The 19,181-nt window shown below is 44.2% G+C and overlaps 1 protein-coding gene across 3 annotated transcripts in view; it reads right to left on the bottom strand.

Moving 5' to 3' along the window:
* PCDH15 (protocadherin related 15) overlaps positions 1-19,181 on the bottom strand; it is a 1,185,684-nt gene that overhangs the window by 289,527 nt on the left and 876,976 nt on the right. For all 3 annotated transcript variants that reach the window (XM_084845696.1, XM_084845694.1, XM_084845693.1), the window contains one exon: positions 5,310-5,516. In XM_084845696.1, coding sequence (XP_084701822.1) covers positions 5,310-5,516 — 207 coding nt within the window. The remainder of the gene's footprint in view (positions 1-5,309; positions 5,517-19,181) is intronic.

Here is a 19,181-nt window from a genome sequence, read left to right as displayed (position 1 = left end):
GTTCACTGATAACATATTTATTACAAAGGACAATTCTCACAATGTGGGTTTTCAAAGACATCAATGGAAAGATGATAATTTATGACTCAGGACCTCAGCTTCCAGGTCTTGAGAAAGCTGCCAGCATGCTGAATGCAGTAGGGCCACACAATAGCTTCGACATGTTGGCAGTTGGTGTAGGGCTGGTGCTTATGCTCTATAAAACAAAGGATTGAGGTATCTCTTTTTGTGCGAGAAAGGAACCATTTCCTCAAGATGCAAAGGGGAGGATCTTTTGTTTTGTGTATCAGGATAAAAAGGACCCACATCACCAGGAGACAGAATTACCTTGATTAAAAAAAAAAAAAAATGACTGAGAGTATTAATGCCAAACTTTTTATATGACGGAACTCTGCACTTTAATTTGTACAGGTTGCTAATCTATGAGCAACAGCTAAAGCATTATTTAAAAATACTGAGAAGAGCCTCAGTCTAGCAGACATCCCTCTGCACAGGATACCCTGACAATTCAGATTTAAATACCATGACCAAGATTCCAAAAGACAGCTTTGGCTATTGGGCAGTATAGAAATGTAATAAATGAATGAATAAATAATAAAATAAAAATAAAAATAAACACAACAAAACTTCCAAAATAATCAGACCTAAAACTGTTGAGAGGGAGTGGATTTTCTCTTAAGAAACACTATGTTCCAGACCTTCTCCCTCTGTCTATTTGTTCCAATTTGGGGATGAGTGGACACTTTATATTCCTGAATAAATAAAGTAGGTATGTACAGATTTTGTAAAATCCATTCCATCTGCATTTCATGGATTGTCAGGTGCCTTCTGTTGTCTTCTAATTGGCAGAACTGGATTTTTTCCAATTTCCTGAATTTGTGCAAATTCGCATTTGTGCAAAGTCGCACTTGCGGAAATCTGCAAATGCCCCCCTAATGCGTAAATCTCCCCCCCCCCATGTGTAACTTCATGCTTTAGCCTATGGGGGGAATGTGCATTTTTGGCCAGTGTTTTTTTGTTTTGCCTATTTTTCTACTACTAAATTTGCAAAAATCCCAGAAAGTTAAAATAATCAGTCCACAAGTCTGCAGCATCTGTGTGACTCAGGAAAAGCCAGTCCACTGTGGAATCTGTGGGTCGGATTCACAGAACTCTGAACTCATTTGATTCCATTGAAGATTTCTACAACATTCCTAAAATTAATGCAACACCTTCCACCACAGCAGGAGAGGACTGCATTCCCTAGGTCAGATCCTACAGAACAGTATTTCTGCAAAGCTGCTGTGAACCATGCCATGATAAATGAAAGTCATCAGGAGCCTGGGCAGCAAGCCAACTGGGCAGAACAATAAAGGACAGATTTAGCCCAAAATAATTTCAGACGGAAAAGCCACAGCATCAGGACTTCTTCTTTCCAATTGTGTTCATATTTTTTCGGCAAGTAATAACACTTATTTTCTAAGCAATTTTTTTGTGATGCATATTATAACATTTTAAAACTTAATGTAATACCTTTTTTTAACTCATTAGAAATGTTAGAGATATTTCAAAAGGCAGTGCCTGCAACCTCTCATGCTCCAACAGGCATAACAGCACCACTGAAACAGCCTGAAACAGAAACAGCAAACCAGAGAAAGGACTAGGGCTGTTTTTCACACATGATGCATCAGGGGTTTTTCATTGGGTCTCTTCCACATTCAGCTGTATTGTCAACAGAGCCAAGGAAGCCACTGCTACTTGCACACAAAAAGTGGAAGAGGTGTGCAATATGTGAAAACATCCTAAGAGAGAGTTGGTGGTTTTGAAAGAAAGTGTAAGTGATTCATGCTTCTTTGTCAGAGATATGCCCATCTCTGTGCTTCAGATGAGACATGGAAATAGGCACAGAGAAAAATAAAGGAAATGATTCACTCATCCTTCCACTCTGTTTGTGTCACTCACTGAGAGGAAAAGACAGATGCACAATCCTATGCATGACTACTCAGAGATATGCCTTACTGTTTTCAATGGGCCTTTCTCACTAGTAAGTACATTAAGACTGCAGCCTACATTTAGCCATTTTTGTATTCCCTACATAGGGAAATGACAGATTATAGCATTTAATTACTGAAGGTAGAGAACACTCTTTAACTGTGAAAACAAAAGTACATACAACATACAATTCTAAAACTCTTTTAACGAGTGGTTTCCAACAGGTAGTTTTTGAAATGCACAAGGGTAAATTTGTGGTTTGTTGTGATGCCATAATGTAAGCTGATAGAGGCAACTGTTTTTTTTATTTAATTCAAAATTAGACTTTTGAAAAAAGTATCGACATATTTACACGTACATATTCTTCAAGACTTATTCACACAGGAAGAAAATAGGAGAAAAGGAAAACTCAAAGTTGATAAACCAAGATGAACACAAAAATACCTACAGGAATCGCACCTGGTAGAATCTAAAAAGTAAAAGCAAACAAATAGAAAACAAAATAAGTATAAGCAGTACATCTATATTTATTCCTGGAGCCATTAAAATGAGACTTATAAAAGCAAGGAACCAACAGGTTATCGAAAGCATGAACTATAAGGATGTTCTAAATTTTTCCTTGTGAAGATTACAACCTTGGGCTGAAACTACGACTCATACCAACCTCTGAATCTGTGTTAGCACTTCTCCATTATAATCACAATTGCTATTTCTCTATTGATGGAAAGGAAGCCACAAGCTCATGTGAGTTCTCTCTTCTGATGTTACATTGGTCACACCATTAGATCACTTGCATGAGTTGTGATTTGCAGGGAATAGCTGGCCAAAGTAATGTTTATGGACAGACTCTCAGAAAGGCTAAGAGGGCACTAAGAAGGAAGTAGAAGAGGACTCCCCAACTGTTTTGAGTCAGTGGGCACATCTGGAATTTTTAGAGAGTGTCATGGGTGCTCTCACAAAATGGCTTCTATGGGGGGGTGCCCATTCTTAAAATTACTACCATGGTGGGCATGGTCAGTCACAAAATGGTCATTTCCCAGAAACTAATTTTGTGATACTAAAAGAAAAGTAACCTGCTCAAGAACCTAAGTACCAGGCAGAAGTGAGATTTGACCTTCAAAACACAAAACCACTCTTTTGAACCCAAATAAAGATGGTGCTGGGAGGCAGCATGCCAACCTCCCAGTTAAAATAAAGAACAATTACAATATTAAGAAATAAAGTAAAAATTAGGAGAGGCAGAGAGCCGGGTGGACACCAAGAGGGGTGTCGACAGGCACACTGGAGACCTCAGAAATAGTAGGTATAAGGAGAGGCTGGCAGGCCCAAAAGGAAAGGTTGAGGGAATCAGAATTCCTAGCAGTAATGTGAAGTAAGGTACATTTGGTTTCCCATCATCTCCCCTTATCGAAAACAATAAAAAAAATATTGGAGCTAAAGAAACTGGACACCATTTTGTTAATTTCTGTACTAATATATCCACAATACTAGCAGGATGTTCTTCATGTTAAGCAGGTATGAATCGTTTCAGATGTGTATTGCACAAAGTCTCACAAGACCCAATATTTAGACCTGGGGTCTTGAAATACTTGGGACAAAAGCCAGGATTAGGGCTTATAATGGCTCAGAACCTGCTTGCACTATGGTCATTTCCCTTTTTTCAAAGAACAACCAATTCCAAGCTGCTTTCGAAACACATTTCATCCCAAATTTAAATCCTAAACAAAATTCTAAGCACAATTCTTTCATTTTCTCGACACATCAGAAAATGTACTCAACTTCACTGCAGCCTGGGTTTTTATGAAATGACTATCTGCTATTACATATATTTCCAGAACTGACCCGTCAGTGTAGTACTCAATGCTAGACTGGCCAGATTGAAAGGAGGATAGAGAGGTCAGCAGGTATTGCTTCTCACTGCTTCAAGACAGCAATCAAGTATGACAGAGCACTCTTTGAGAAGAGGGGGACTCATTCAAGATGTGATTGAAGGGGTATTAGGGAGGGGAGGAGCATTTACGTATAACTACATAAAATAACTTAAAAGAGAAAAGCGAGAGATGTATGCTGACCTGAAAAGGCTTGCACAAGACAGAAAAGAGCAGAGATGTGTTGGGAGACCAATCTACGGATTAAAACATGAAAAGAGCAGCTTTTCTCATGACTACATGATCAGGTGCATGTCTTTCACATAACTCTTAGAGAGTGTTGGGGAGGGGGCGGGGAGGTGGATAGGATAGTTTGGATTCCTGGATCTGGGGTCAGAGAAAGTGCTCAAACCTTGGACCCATGAATCCGAGCTCCCCTCCCCCTTGGTGCAGAGAGAACCACACAGGCTGCCTCTCCGAGCTCTCAAAAGTGACCTTGGGGAGGATGAATAGGGGGCGATTCTGTGGGAGGGGAGGGGACTGAGGAAGCAGGGATATGAGCTATCTCCAGCCCTCCCTAGCCACCTTCCCTCACCCTCCACAGAGCCCTGGCTAGATGGGCAAAAACACCTATCTAGAAAAATGCAGAGTGGGGGAGGCATGGAGATGAAGATCTCCTCTGCACTCTTCCAGCTCTGCAGACCATCCCATCAGCCTCTGAGTTCGGAGGGCAATGGGCATCCAGACAGGACTGCACCCTTAGATATACAAGGACCTTGTCCTCCTTTGCATCTAGTGATTCCAGTCTATGCTATGATGGTGGTGGTGGGTATTAACCATGATATTGCCTGAGTTCATCCACAGCAACACCTTTTAACATTTTTACCCTTTGAAAAACTTCATAATCGGGAACACTGATGTGGTCTAGGATTTGCCTTCCACACAACATAAGCCATTTTATTTCCTCCTCGATGGCAAAAATATATCGTTGGACTATAATGGATGGAGTTTCCAAATGTCCTTGAATATCCAGTGGTTAATCAGCCTTATCATTAAACTTTGTTCCTCATTCCTGCTTGCATTTGTCTAGTGGCCTGAACTAATCAGGTCAAGCCTGTTCTCAGAGCCACTACACTTACATTATTATTTCTATTCTAGCCTGGACCCGAATCACTTGAGTTACCAAAGCCACTTAATAAAATATTTCACTGTCCCTGGCATGAATCCTAGACACAAGAAACCGTATTTGTACTGTAAAGCTGTACTGGGAGAACAAGCTGTTGAGGACTGTTTCTGAAAATTCATACATCTGTTCTTCTTCCATTCTTTTTTTATGTCACATGCAGCAATAGCACCAAATCATGATGCAATCAGTTCTTTTGTCTGTTTCTGAAATTATCCAGTGTTTGTAGTCAAATATGGCATTTCAGAGTACACATGAGTATTTTAAGAATACAAAACAACACAAACCTCTTCGATGTCGTTATCCAAAGCTGTGATTTGCAGTGGGGACGTCAAGTTCTGGTTATCTGAGATAGTCGTACCCACAGGGGAGGACTCCAGAATAAAACCCTCATACGCTGATTCTGTGAAGTAAGGTTTCTGGTTGTTTTCATCTAGAACTTCAATGTGCAGATTGGCAAATGCTGGAAGAGGGTGGCCATTGTCTTGTTCTGCCTACAAAAACAAAAAGAGAGCATGAGTTTGTGCAGGCGTAAGTCACACTGTACTTTCTAGAGATCCTTGTAATTTAGAAGCCTCCATCTACATGAGTTCCATCTGAAATAATGACAGGCATGTATGTATGTATGTTTAGGCAAGCTAAACACTTCAAAGTCCCATTGATTACAACTGGCGTAGAGTTAGGGACTTGCTTAACTTTTCCATTGATATCAATTGGGTGTAAAATGCTTAACTTTGGCTGGACCATGGCCATCATTTCTTGCACAGAAACCAGTAAGTCAAGTCTCCAGTGCTCCCATCATGAAGAACAAAATGTTTAGATTCAATGAGGCTTAGTTCTGCATAAACATGCATAGATCAGGTTATAACGGGAACTGAGAAGCACTCCGCTGAACAATTCCCACATCTTGGTGATGGGGGTAAAAACAGTATCCTATTATTTTAAGCATGTGTACAGCGACCAAAACCATTTATTATACCAAGAATAACTTTAAGAGCTGAGGACTTCAGACCGGTGGAGACACTGCCCTTTGCATAAGGGTCTACTTGAGTGGAAGACCCTTGAGTCTTTGAGTGACTCAAATTGAGAGTCTACTTAGAAAGCTCAGTGTGAACACTGAAACGTATAAAGAGCTCTGGACCCTTGGTCCTCAGACAATTTTTTTTTTCCAGCAGAGAGATAAAACTTGTCTCTGTTGTAGAAAAAATTTAACTTCTGTACCAATAAAATATTTGAAATTCTGTTGTATGCTGGAACTGTAATCCTTTGCAGTAATTGGTGGATGTCCTTCTCCTGGTCCTCTCTGGAAATAATTCAGGAAACCCAGAATATTTTTCTGAATGTCCTATAGACATTTGGCAAATAATTTAACATCTAAATCAGGTCTAGACTGAATTGCAACCTTGCTATAGTGCCTGATGCAAGTCCTCACTGGTTCCTAACTGACCAAGCTGAAATGGCTCTATTAGCAACTCCATTAAAATCCTAGATGCTGCTGCACAGCAACATTCAGTGAAGCCAGGGACTGTAGGAACTACATTGCCCAGGATTCCCAGAAATTCTGGACACGTGTGCAACATGCTCATGGTCACATCAGGGTCGAATGGAGATCTGGGTGCCACACCTGGCATGAGTCTTTGTCTCTGCTGCCTCACCTTGGTGGGTTAGGAAATGGAGGGCAACAGGAGTGAGGGCTTATGATAAGCACTGCAGAAAGACCAGGCCAAAACAGATCCAATTAAGATTGAACCCAGATTCCGGAGAAATCTAGGCCTAGTCTTAATTGAATCTTGGGGTGTGAAGGAGATGCCAGGTGTCCTATTTCAGATTCCACCACATCACTATAAATCTCAGCATCACCCATCAAAATAATAAATATACCCTTGAGAGTTAAGAAAAAAATACGGAGTATATCACTGCAGCACATTCTAAATTATGTAATAAATAATCCTCATTCATTTTAAAGGATAACCATTAATTCTAGATATCGAAGCCTAGTCCAATTAAACCCCAGCTGCGTAGGAAATAGGTAAAATATGCTGAGATAGTATGTTTGAACTCTTTCTGGTCCCCATGTTACACACACACACACACACACACACACACACACTGGGGTTGCAGGGGTGGTGAGATCATACATTTTTAAAAATCAATTTCAATGAGAAACATACTTAGGAGCAAATGAATTTATGGATTTCACTCTGTTCCCCCGCTAATACAGATCATTCAACCAGAAATAATCAGTGAAATGGAACTGTCACTTTCATGAAATGAGATTGGACAAACGTTTAACACAGTGCTACTTTTAGATTCCCTGCCCCTTACCCAAATGCTTCCCGCTCCTTGTGCCATAGCAGGACCAGTTTATCTGAACCCAGTGCTACTGACTAACTTGTCATAGACAGAATAGCTGCGTTCACACATACTGCTAAGCCATAGTTTCTGTTAACCATGGTTTGTTGCTTTAGCCATGTATTGTCTTGCAGATGAACAAACAGCAGCCTGTTTTCCCTATTTCTAGTTTGTTTCTCTCTTGCCCATTTCAACAACCTTCAGAATAGTTTGTTTTTCAGGCTCTCTTGTTGGTTGCCTCTGTTTCAATGCAAACAAGCCAAGGATAAGCCACAGTTCTGGGTTCAGACATCACAACATGCCATGATTTAAACAAGCCAGACTTCATAAGCCAATGACAAAGCATGGATTCTATTGGTGGTTTAGAGCTGGCTAACAAGCCATGGTTTGTTTCAGGGATAGGTTCACATTCAACAAGAAGACAGATTTCAACAAACCACAGCATGGCTTAGTATTTTGTGCAAACCAGGCCATTGATATAATCATGTTCTTCCTCCACATGAAATATTAATAGTAGTAGGGGCTTACATTTGGGGAGAAGCTGAAGCCTTTTTAGATAGAGGTGCCAAAGACAGGGGAATGTATAGCTGTAGTTATATCTGTCTTTACGCTTTCTTGTAAATATGTAAGTTCACAAAAAAGGGGAGCATTGAAACAAATGGTTGATGAAAGAACAAAGTGATCTACTTGTTGCTTTGTCTGTCTTCAAAGTCAAAAGCCAGTGATCATTTAACGCTTATAGGCCAACCTATCAGATCCTTTTTGATCTTCATGTATATACATACAAAAGCAAAGCACACACAGGAAAATGAAACAAACATTTGCCATTGCTTCTGAACTAGAATTCAAAATCAAGTCTTTACAGAGAAATTACAGATACATTTTCCATGCACGTATGTGGCATCTTATTTAGATGTTTAAAGTTTTAGGGCATTATGACCAATAAAAGTACAACATAAGCAAAGGATACAAGATAAGTCAATTCAGAATGATGTGTTTACAGCAGTACTTTCCTCCCTTTGTCCAGCATTTTGAACATCAGCATGGCTACAAGGAATGCATAACTGTAACAAGTAATTATTAAAAAGGGCATTTGTAGTCCACTGCCTCCAAAATATAGCAATAATTATTGTTGAAGAATGTCATACCAAAACTGGAATGGGGGAGAGATGGTAAATCTTTGGGGCTGTCAATGGGCTGAGATGGGCTGTCAATTAGAGTGTGGGTGTCAATTTCCAGCAGGAAAATAGTAGGAGAAAAAAGTTAACCCCCTCCACTTTGCACCATGGTCCTGATCCAGAGTGGGGCCCTCCACAGCTGCTTTGCTGTAAGCAAAGAGAGGTGGCCAGGCTAAAGCACATTTTTGCATCACATGCTTAAAGTCACTAGTTTACTCCATGCTTAAAGTCACTAGTCAGTCTATCTACTTTGACCCTGACATAAGCAAATTCCATCCACTTTAAGTGCTTCAAGGTTAACATATCAAGGACCTTCCTAAAATTAGACCTGGGCTGTCTGAAATTTTTCTATCTGTCATATATAACACCACCCTCATGCTATAGATGCACCAGTTCTCCTCCATTGCCATATTTTGATGCCATAATTTGGACTCCAAATGTCCTTGCTACATAATCACTCAAAACAATTACATTTGCATTGTGGGCATGGGAGCGATCTACATTGTGCCCACCATCGCAACGAAGTAGAGGTCCTGTTGGGTTAAATGCACTTGCATTAAAATGTGATTATCCACACTCATCCATTTTCCCCATTGTGGTTCTTGATCGAATACGTGAGCTCGGGTCACACTCGAGAGCTGTGCTGTTTTCCTGCTCTTAAAGATGGCAGCTCTCACTGGAGGAGCAGAAACTCTCCCTGTTTCTACTGATTCCCTGCCCACCGTCCCTCTCTTCCTCTATCTGTGTGTGTGTGTGTGTGTGTGTGTGTGTGTGTGTGTGTGTAGGGATGGTGCAAGCATCCTGTTGGGGCTCGAAGCCCGGTGAGAGCTTGTCCCTTGCTGCCGCCGCTGTAGCAGGTGGGGGTGGAGGGAAGAAGAAGGTGCCTATCCTCTTCTCCCCCTCACCTGCTGGAGACCAGGGCGAGAGGCTGGGGGGTGTCTGCCGATGGTTTTTTCCCCGTGCCAGCCCTTTGCAGCCAGTGCGAGGAAGAGGGGCAGTGGCGACACCGCCCAGCACTCAGCTTTGGAGGGGCTGCTAGCATCTTCGAAGCTTCAAAGCTGCTCAGCTTCGAAGTCCCTGAGATGACATTGCATAGGTTCCTCAGCACTCAAAGCTTTATCACAAGCAAGGAAATGGCTGGAGGCGCATGCTCTTGTCTGATCTTGGAAGCTCAGCAGGGTTGGCCATGGTCAGAATTTTGGATGGGTGACCGCCTGAGAATCAGGCTTCCTGTGCTGAGCAGGGGGTTGTTCTCTCCCTTCAAATGACACTAACTTTTACCTCCTTCTATCCTCTGCTTTGGCTTAAAAAAAAAAAATTAAGGATCACAACTGAGTGCCTTTACACACGCTGCCTTACCCCACCCTTCCCTCCTATTCTAGCTTAACTGGTGCTGTAACGTTTTCTTGCAGCCCCAATCCTGGGGTTTGGGAGTAAGCCACATTTAACGCAATGGAACTTACTGCTGAGTAGACATAAGATCACCCCATAAGTCTGCAAGCCTCGAGTAAGCCCCATTGAGCCCCATAGGGTGCTCTAGAACAAAAGAGGACATTGCTTCTGAGCTTGGTGGGGTGGGGGATCTGAGGTGTCTCCCTTCATTGCAGGGATGCATTTTACCCTCTGCTCCCTCTGATTGAGAAATACAGAGGCAAGAGATGCTCAGGTCAGGGGGGAGGGGATGCTTGCATCTTCAAAGACTGCCCAGTGAAGAAATTTATGCTTGTGCATGGGGAAATCAAGCTGGAGAAGCACTATTCTTCAAAGAAAAGTCATTTTGGACTTCCAGCTGTCCATGGAGACCCAGGTGTCAGCTGTGAGCCGGACAGCGCTGTATCAACTCCATCTGATACGGCGGCTGCGCCCCTTCCTTCCCGACCATCTGCTCCCATCGGTAGTACATGCCCTGGTCTCCTCTCGTTTAGACTACTGTAATGCGCTCTACGTGGGGTTACCCTTGAAGACGGTTCAGAAACTGCAGCTGGTACAGAATGCGGCGGCTCGTCTGATTAAAGGCAGCCACTGGCGAGATCACATCACTCCAGTGCTGAAGGAGTTGAACTGGTTACCAGTTGTTTTCCGGGCCAAATTCAAGGTGTTGGTTTTGACCTTTAAAACCCTATATGGTTCCTGCCCAGCCTATCTTAAGGAGCGCCTCCAGCAGCACCAGACAGGCCACTTAACAAGATCAGCCTCGGATGGCCTTCTCTCTGTCCCATCAGCCAGGACAGCTAGACTGGTGGGGACGAGGGAGAGGGCCTTTTCTGTGGTGGCCCCCACTCTGTGGAACTCCCTCCCTAGGGAACTCCATCATGCCCCCTCTTTAATGAGCTTCCGTCGTGCATTAAAAACGCTGTTGTTAAGGCAGGCATTTGGGGTGGGTTAGGGTATTTTAGAAAATGTTTTTATTGTAGAATTTTATTGTTTTAAACTGTTTTTATTGTATGTTGTACATCGCCCAGAGTGGCTGGGTGACCAGCCAGATGGGCGATTAATAAATTTAATAATAAAATAAAAAATAAAGATTTGAAGATCTGAAGATAATGCCTTAAAAAAAAAGAAAAGATCACTTACAGGGTGATCTTATGTCTATTCAGTAGTAAGTTCCATTGAGTTCAATGTGGCTTACTCCCAAGTAAGTGAGTGCCCAGGACTGGGGCCGTGAGAAAACGTTACAGCTAAAATGGGAGGGAGGGGTGGGGGAAGGCAGGCAGCGTGTGTAAAGGCACTCAGTTGTGATCCTTAATTTTTTTTTAAAAAAAAGCCAAAGCAAGGGATAGAAGGAGGTAAAGGGGGAGAGGGATTTGAAGGGAGAGAACAACCCCCTGAAGCCTGATTCCCTGGTGGTCGCCCATACCAAATTCTGACCAGGGCTGGCCTGGCTGAGCTTCCCAGATAAGACAAGAGCCAGGACCTCCAGCCCTCTGCTGGTTGGTGATAAAACTTTCAGTGTTAAGGAAGCTATGCTATCAGTAGCCAGAAGACCAGATGGGTGCATCTAGAGCTGTGATTGGACAGGAGGGAAATACAAACACCACCATACATGGACAGGCAGGGGAGGGGACTACGACCTTATAAGGTAATGAACACAGAAGAGCAGAGCACATGAATGGAAAATACTGGGATATCAGGGTATTGAAAGCAGGAGCACAGAAGTGGGAAATCCCGGTCCCAATTTGAGGCAGGTCCTGCGTAGTCTGAAAGACGAGCGGTGAAACCTTATTGGAAGCGGAAAAAAATGTAAGTGTAGATTGGCCATGCTGATATTTAAAGTATTTGAGAAAAGCAGAGATAAACCGATAGAATGACATAATTCTGAATTACCTTATGTCATATCTGTTGCATATATTGTAGGGCTGTGCATGGACCCCCCGATCTGACTTGGAAGCCGCTTCAGAGCTTCCAAGGTGGACCTGATTTGGCTTGGGCTGATTTGCCCCCCCCCCCATCTACCACTGCCTATGAAGCCAAAGTGAGATTCGGACATCTGAATCCCGCTTCGCCCCCCCCCAACATGCTGCCCAGCCCCCAGCTCCTTACCTGGGCCCTTGTTCCAGGGGTGGCACCGCCAGGGGAGATACTGCCGCCACTGTGCTGGTGCACTGGGGAAGGCACTGCTGGGGAAAATGCTGCCAGAGGAAATGCTGCCCATCACAGCCCGCCAACCGCTGACAGGCATGAGGGCAGGAGTAGCCCTCCAACTGCGCTCTCTCCCTTGCTTGGAAGGAGGGGAGGGTGCCCAGTTGGAGAAAGACTCCTGCCAATGAGGATGGGCTGCTCCAGCTGCTGCTGCCAGCTCCTAGGCCCTCTGGACACGTGCTGGCAGCTACCTTGTTCTGGGGAATGGGGAGAGCCAAGAGCCAGTGGCAGATCTGTGATTTTTCTGGTTCAGTCCATGGAGGTAGATGTGCTCTGTGTTTGGATAGTGGTTTGGGGGATTTGTCCTGCAAAAATCATATCAAATCAAGAGGATCCCTGCCAAGGATCCATGGTTTTGTGCCTTGGCTGCACCTACAAGTGGCAGATCCATGATTTTTCTGGTTCAGACCACAGAGGCAGATGTGATCTGTGACTAGATAATGGTTTGGGGGATTTGCTCTGCAAAAATCATATGAAATCATGAGGATCCCTTTTTGATATTATAGATCCTTGTTTTCCCCAGTCTCCATAGCACGTGCTTTCATCTTGGCTTCATTCTGCCAAAGGAGAGTAGGAAGGGTTAAGGCTTCCTCTGCCATCCCTGGCAGAGACTGGGGCAGTTGCTCCCAGTGGCTAGGACTGGAGCGGCGAGAGAAATGCCATGGAACTTCCCTCTCAGCTCTTGTCCCATTCTGCTGCGGCTGCCACTGCCGCCACCACCATGCTTGCACACAATGGCAGCTTGTCAGGGCAGCAAGAGGTTGCTCAATAACCAGGTGGCTTGAGCACCCCAATGGATTGTCTTGTGCCCTCCCCCCTGGAGTCTGTGCACCCCACTTTGGAGACCACTGCTCTAGCTTCTAGTCCTCTCCAGTAACACCACCTCTCTCACAATCAGCAAACGGAGGCTGACTCACAGCAAAGCTCACTCCCTCCTCCCTCTCTTCTCCCCTTCCCCCTGCCTCTCCCAGTGGCCAGATCTCTCTGAAATTGATAGATTTGGTGCCTCACCATCCCCTAGCCTTCCCCCCTCCCTCCTCCTCCCGCCCCTCTGTGTGATCTTTCAGAAGTCGATACATTTTGGAGACAGCCTGTCTAGGCTGCTCAGAAGGCATAAGAAGAGCTCTGAATATATGAGGCAAATGAAGCACTTCGTGGAGAAGCTGCTTTACTTCAGAGCACCTTAGTGCTGGTCTGATCTACTTTGTATCATAATGAGGTACCTCCAAATCAGCCCGCTTTGCCTCGTTATTCGGGCTTTGTACCAAGGTGGTACACAGCCCTAATATATTGTACTTTTAGGGCACAATCCTATGGCCGGTAGATAGTGGCTAGACAGCCACAGGATTTTTCATTTTCTGGGAACTGGGCTTAGAGCCAGCCCCCCCCCCCCCCGAAGCATCCTGGCTAGACAGCTGAAATTGGCTGTCTAGCCACAAATGCAGGGCAGGCAGAGTGCAGAGGAGAAGATGCCCTCCGTGTTCCGCCCACGTGGCTGACTGTCCCCATAGGATTGAGCCCTTAGTTGCCCTATTGCCCAAGAAATTCAAAACACCAAATGAGAAGCCACACATGTGCATCGATTTTTCCCCACAATTTCTCTGTAAATATTAGATTCTGTAGCGGGTTCAACAGCATATCAGTTTGGGAACTTATTGCTATCACTCATATGCTGAGCTTAACCTAACATCTTCATGCAGGCCTGAGGAGAGACTGACAGTTCTCCCACTTCACATAGCATTGAAGAGGCAGATTCTGTGCAGCTAGCCAAAGAACCTTAAGCCTTTGATTTGATTGTTATTTCCAGATCATGGGTGCCAGAATGGCTCCACATTTCTGCTCCATAAAGGAGTTGAGCTTGGATCTTTGCTTTGAGGACTGTGAGAGTAGGGAGAGAGCAGGCACTACATCAGATGTACTAGCAACTCTGGTTTTTGTTGCCTGAAAATGCACCATTCATTTCTGATCTGTTGGCTAATTGATATTTAAAACATTTGCCTATGTGACTCAATAAATCCCCAGTTTGATCATGGAGGCCATACTACAGAGATTTTTTAAAAAACTAACTGTTTATAGTTACAGAACGCTTTAAAGCTTTTTTAAAAACAAACAAACAAATAAACATCTCAAAAATATTGGGAGACAGACACACAAGCATCATGCGGTCAGTATATAACAAAAGATGCATCTTCTTGTCCAGGATAGTGAAAGGAAAGAACTGATTACTCTGCAAATCAGAAGTTAAATGATTATAAAGAAACTGAATATAAATAGGGGCAAAAGGTGCCTTTGCTAAATGCCTCTTGAGGTTAGGATGGAATACGTTTACCACCCTTCAGACTTGACCTTGATGGAAGTTCTATTATGCAGTGCTTTGATAAGAAACAAACGTCCTCAATCAATATTCATCTGGCTGAACTTATACCACTCAGCCGATACTAATAAGATGAAATGCTGACAGAAGGGTAAAATAAAAGCTGCATATATAAAACTGTTCTTTTGTTTTTAAATAACCAGTTGCATATTTAAGTGGAACAAAATGGAACAACAGCCTATAGTTGACCATCTTTCTCTAGATTCAGTCAAGGGGATGGATCCAGGATCTGCCTTCCACAGCAGGAAGGGATCTTCCGTGAGAAGAAGTGCTTTGCTCACAGAAGCAAATATCTCTGCCAGATATTTGGGGTTCTCCCCTTCTCCCTACACCATAGCTCACCTCATCAAGCAGGGTCTCCTGACTCTCTATGCAGCATTTTCAGGGGAGCTAAAGGGGCTGCCGTGGGAATGAAGGGGCGGGAAAGGCCAGTTCCGCCAGCACAGTTAATCCAGTGTAAATCATTGGTTATCAATACTATTGTTAATTTGTTCATAACTAACAAGAACTAACATTTGTTCTCTGTGTCTACTTTCTTAAAGACAGGTGCCAGTATGCTGGTTTCTTACCCGTTTAGTATCAGGCTTGCATTATTAATAGGGATGCTACCAGAACTTGAAAGTAGGCAGTTCATTGGTATTCAAACCCAGATCCATGATGAGTTGACGTCTCTGTTCTGGATCTGCATGACTATGCATCTAAGCGCTGCCATTTCTGCATATGTCCCAATGTTGGCCGATTTAACCCTTCACATTCGGAAGGAAATGTAAACATTCCGTTTGCAACGCTCATGCAATGATGTGACTTTAACCCTTTAGGTACTGCTTTCCAGAGCAATCAGTGTCAAAGTTTGGATTTGAAATCCTTCCACAAACCAATCACACTTAAAGAAACAGCCACACAGGTAAGTATCCATCCCTCGTTCAGCATTTCTTTCTCACTCATGGCTTGGTTTCATTTCGGTATTCAGCCAGTCAACTGAGGCCATTTCTCTCAAGTATTGGACATAACATTTTTTGTTTGTTTGGTAAGTAAAAGTATTCTTTAGACCTGGGTGCTGGCAGCTGGCACCGCAGTGGGATATTGGAAAAGAAATCCAAGGAGGAGGAGGCTGAGTGGTGCAGCTTCGGACAGCTCGCAGGTGAGAAGATCTGGACTTTGGCAGATGGGGCAGGTCAGGGCAACACATGCACACACATGTATGAGCATACATGCACATACACACACATATGACAGTGATCCTGATACAGATCACTCCTTGCTGCTAACAGCAGTGGAGAAAGAGCAATCTATATGAGGTCGCCGGGGGAGGGGAGGACCACCTCAATGCTGATACAGATCACTCTTTCCTCATTCGTGACAGGAAAAGAGAGATCAGTACCAGGATTGCTGTGGGAGGGGGTGGAGAGAAAGCACTGGCGGGGACATAGGGCGGACACAGTTAAGGAACATGGAGGGCACAGTTAAGACCTTGGGGGCCACAGCACCCCTGCTGTCAATGAAAGGCAAAAGGCAACAGAGGTTTATCAAGCAACTCAAAGGTTCAGGCTAGAAATAAAAAACAAATTGAAGTGCATCTACAATTAAAGAGAAATATTATTTTGAAGCATCTTTCCTGTAACAACTGAAATGTAGCTTGTATGTGTAGATCATTGCATGTAACTAATCCCACATATGTATATTTTGCGGTATATGCCCTGACCGGGAACATTGTGGCTTGCCAGTATGTGTACACGTACCAACACACACACACACACACACACACACACACGAGAGATCTCATCTACACACTGCTTGTACTTCCTACATAGGGGGTGTTTCCATGACAACGGAAGGAGAAGTGCATGGAAAAGTACCAGATTTTTAAAAAGGAATCAGCTTTGCTGCACTTTGGTCCATGCAGGGCTCCACAAGTGAGTGCTCCACATCAGTAAAAATTGCGTCACAAAACATACTTCTGGGTAGGGGTGGGGGTTGGAGCGAATGTCATCTGACTGGCAGGGGCTGCTCAACCAATAAGAGAAGCTTCCTCTCCCCCCTTTTCCTTTCCTCTGAAGCTCCAGATGCACCTGCATATCAGGAGCAAACCTCACTGAGCACAATGGGAGTTACTTCTGAGTTGACACACATATGCTTGTGCTGGGAAAGGGGCAGGGAGAACATGGGGATGAGAAGCCAGCCCCCTTTCTAACCCAATGCTGTGCAGGATCACTATACCGAAGTTGTGAAGTAGTTACTTCCTAAGGCAATAAACCAAACAACAGAGAATTGGAGCCTCGAGATTGCACTTTACAGCATTTAGGGAATTTGTGCTTTAAACCATGCCATTTCAATTGAGGGGGATCTCTGTAAATTCTGATGTGGGTGTTGAGATGACAAGCTTCACTGAGAACAATGGGAGTTACTTCTGAGTAGACACTAATGGGTTTGTGCAGGGACGAGAAACTAGGGATGTACAAAAGTCACTTACCTTTTACGAAATTTGATTTGGGGTGGGGGGGATGCGCCCCGTCCCTCCCCCCCGAAATTCTGGCCGGGGGGGAGGCGCCCCATCCCTCCCGCTGCGAATCCTGGCCGGCTGGGTCTGCAAATGGCGGCGTCCGTAGCCGCCGCCGTTTGCGTCCCTGCAGTCAGCCGTGATAGGCTACGTAAATGTTTACGTAGCCTATCACGACTGAGTTAAAAAAAAACAAAAAAACCACGCGTACACAAATGGCAGCGCCCATGGGTGCTGCCATTTGAGTTCCTTATTTTGGCACGTCTAGTCTGCGTAAACATTTACATAGACTACAGCGAAAATAAGGGGAATGCAAATAGTGTAGACGCTACGCTATTTGCGTTCCCCTTATTTTCACCGTAGTCTACGTAAATGTTTACGTAGACTAGACGTGCCAAAATAAGGAACACAAATGGCAGCGCCCATGGGTGCCATTTGCGTACGCTCAGGGTTTTTTTTTCTTTAGCTCGGCCGTGATAGGCTACGTAAACATTTACGTAGCCTATCACGGTATTTTTTAAAAATCTAGCCGTGATAGGCTATGTAAATCTTTACGTAGCCTATCACATTTTTATTTTTTTTTTAACCTGGAAATGGTGGCGGCGGCAGCCGGTTGGAAGACCGGCCGCCGCCGCCACCACCGCCAAACCGCCGCCGGAGCCACCGCCGCTGCCAGGGAGATTCGCCCAAGGTAAGTCCCGTCCCAGGGGGGGCGGGGGGGCAGACCGTTTTGCCACCGATTTCGGGGGGCTGAATGCGCTGGCCTTCGGCCTCTCCGAGATTTGTGGTGAAATTCTCTGACATCCCTACGAGAAACACACAGGAAACACCCCTTGACCGGGGTCATGGTGAAAGGCACATCCCTGGGCAGGGCTAGCATACCCGAGGTAAATGCAGGGGTTGGGGCACACAGCAACTATACCACGGAAAACCTAAGTTAAGAAAAATAACTGGACTTTAAGCAGTCTCAGGAAATCCAGGTTTTTTCCCTGATAAGTTTCAAGGTGGCTGCTGGATGGCCATGATGTCATATATCCCTAATGACCTCCAAACACAGCCAGCTTGGAGTAAATCACTCATAGAGACCCCCACACACCCCCAGAAGTGTTTCACTTGGAAGCATAAAAATGGCCATTAAGGAACTGCAGCCTCTACTATGGCCTGCCCCATCCTGCATGCAATTTTTCCTCTTTGAACTTAAACAAGCAAATATCCAGCCTCTGCTGCCTGCTCACCTCAAGGCATACAGCAAGATGCTCAGCCATTGCCAATCATAGGAGGTCTTTTGTTCCTCATAGTATGTTCAAATACATGCTATTATTTGGGGGGAAACAGAGAGTGTCAGGGTGGAAACTGAGCCGATAGAACTCCAGAGCAGTTCTGATTCTGAGGAGGAGCAGCAATCCGTGGAAAAGAAACCAGCTCATCCCTCACAGGCACAGCTGGCAGAGATTCCTCTGCCAGCATTCCTGAGACAGATAGTGATCCTAGCAGGGAGAAAGTGTGGGAATGGGGCTTGCTAGACACTCAATGCACACGCAGGGAGCGACGAGCGATGGAGGGCGTGGAAAGGAGGCGTAGCGCCAGGTTGGCGCACAAGCAATGGCTGCCTCCTGTGGACCCAAGGGAAAGAGGGAGGATCTCTCCGTAGCCCATAAGTTCAGGGCCTTCAAGTGACTCTCCTTCAAACGGGGATCAACTGCCTACTTGGAGCATAGGCTACTCTGCTGTTCCTTGCTTAGTCACTGGTGATTAGCATCTGAAACTAAAGAGTCATTAAGTTGTAAAAGGATTAAAGCCTTGAAAAGAATCCTTTCGTCTGTGTCTTGAGTTGGCTATTGGAGTCTACTGAAAGAGGCTGCTAGGGCGCATCCTGACACAGAGTCCAATACATTGCAGGTACATAAATTATTATTAATTATTGTGCTTTTAGCTTTGGCTTTAAATATTTTTTAACATTTTAGTTGATTCATTTTTTTATTTATTATGATGTATTTTAATCTCTGACTATAAACTCTTTTTATGTGGGAAAAAAAATTCTTGTAAGAAATAAAGCATAGCTTGTATGTGTAGACTGATATATAAATTGATGATGGTGATGATGATAATGATGATAATG

The sequence above is a fragment of the Heloderma suspectum genome, chromosome 3, assembly GCF_057233095.1.
Source record: "Heloderma suspectum isolate Gila_16-S chromosome 3, 16-S_ref, whole genome shotgun sequence".
Taxonomy (NCBI): domain Eukaryota; kingdom Metazoa; phylum Chordata; class Lepidosauria; order Squamata; family Helodermatidae; genus Heloderma; species Heloderma suspectum.
This window is presented reverse-complemented; position numbering and strand designations above follow the sequence as displayed.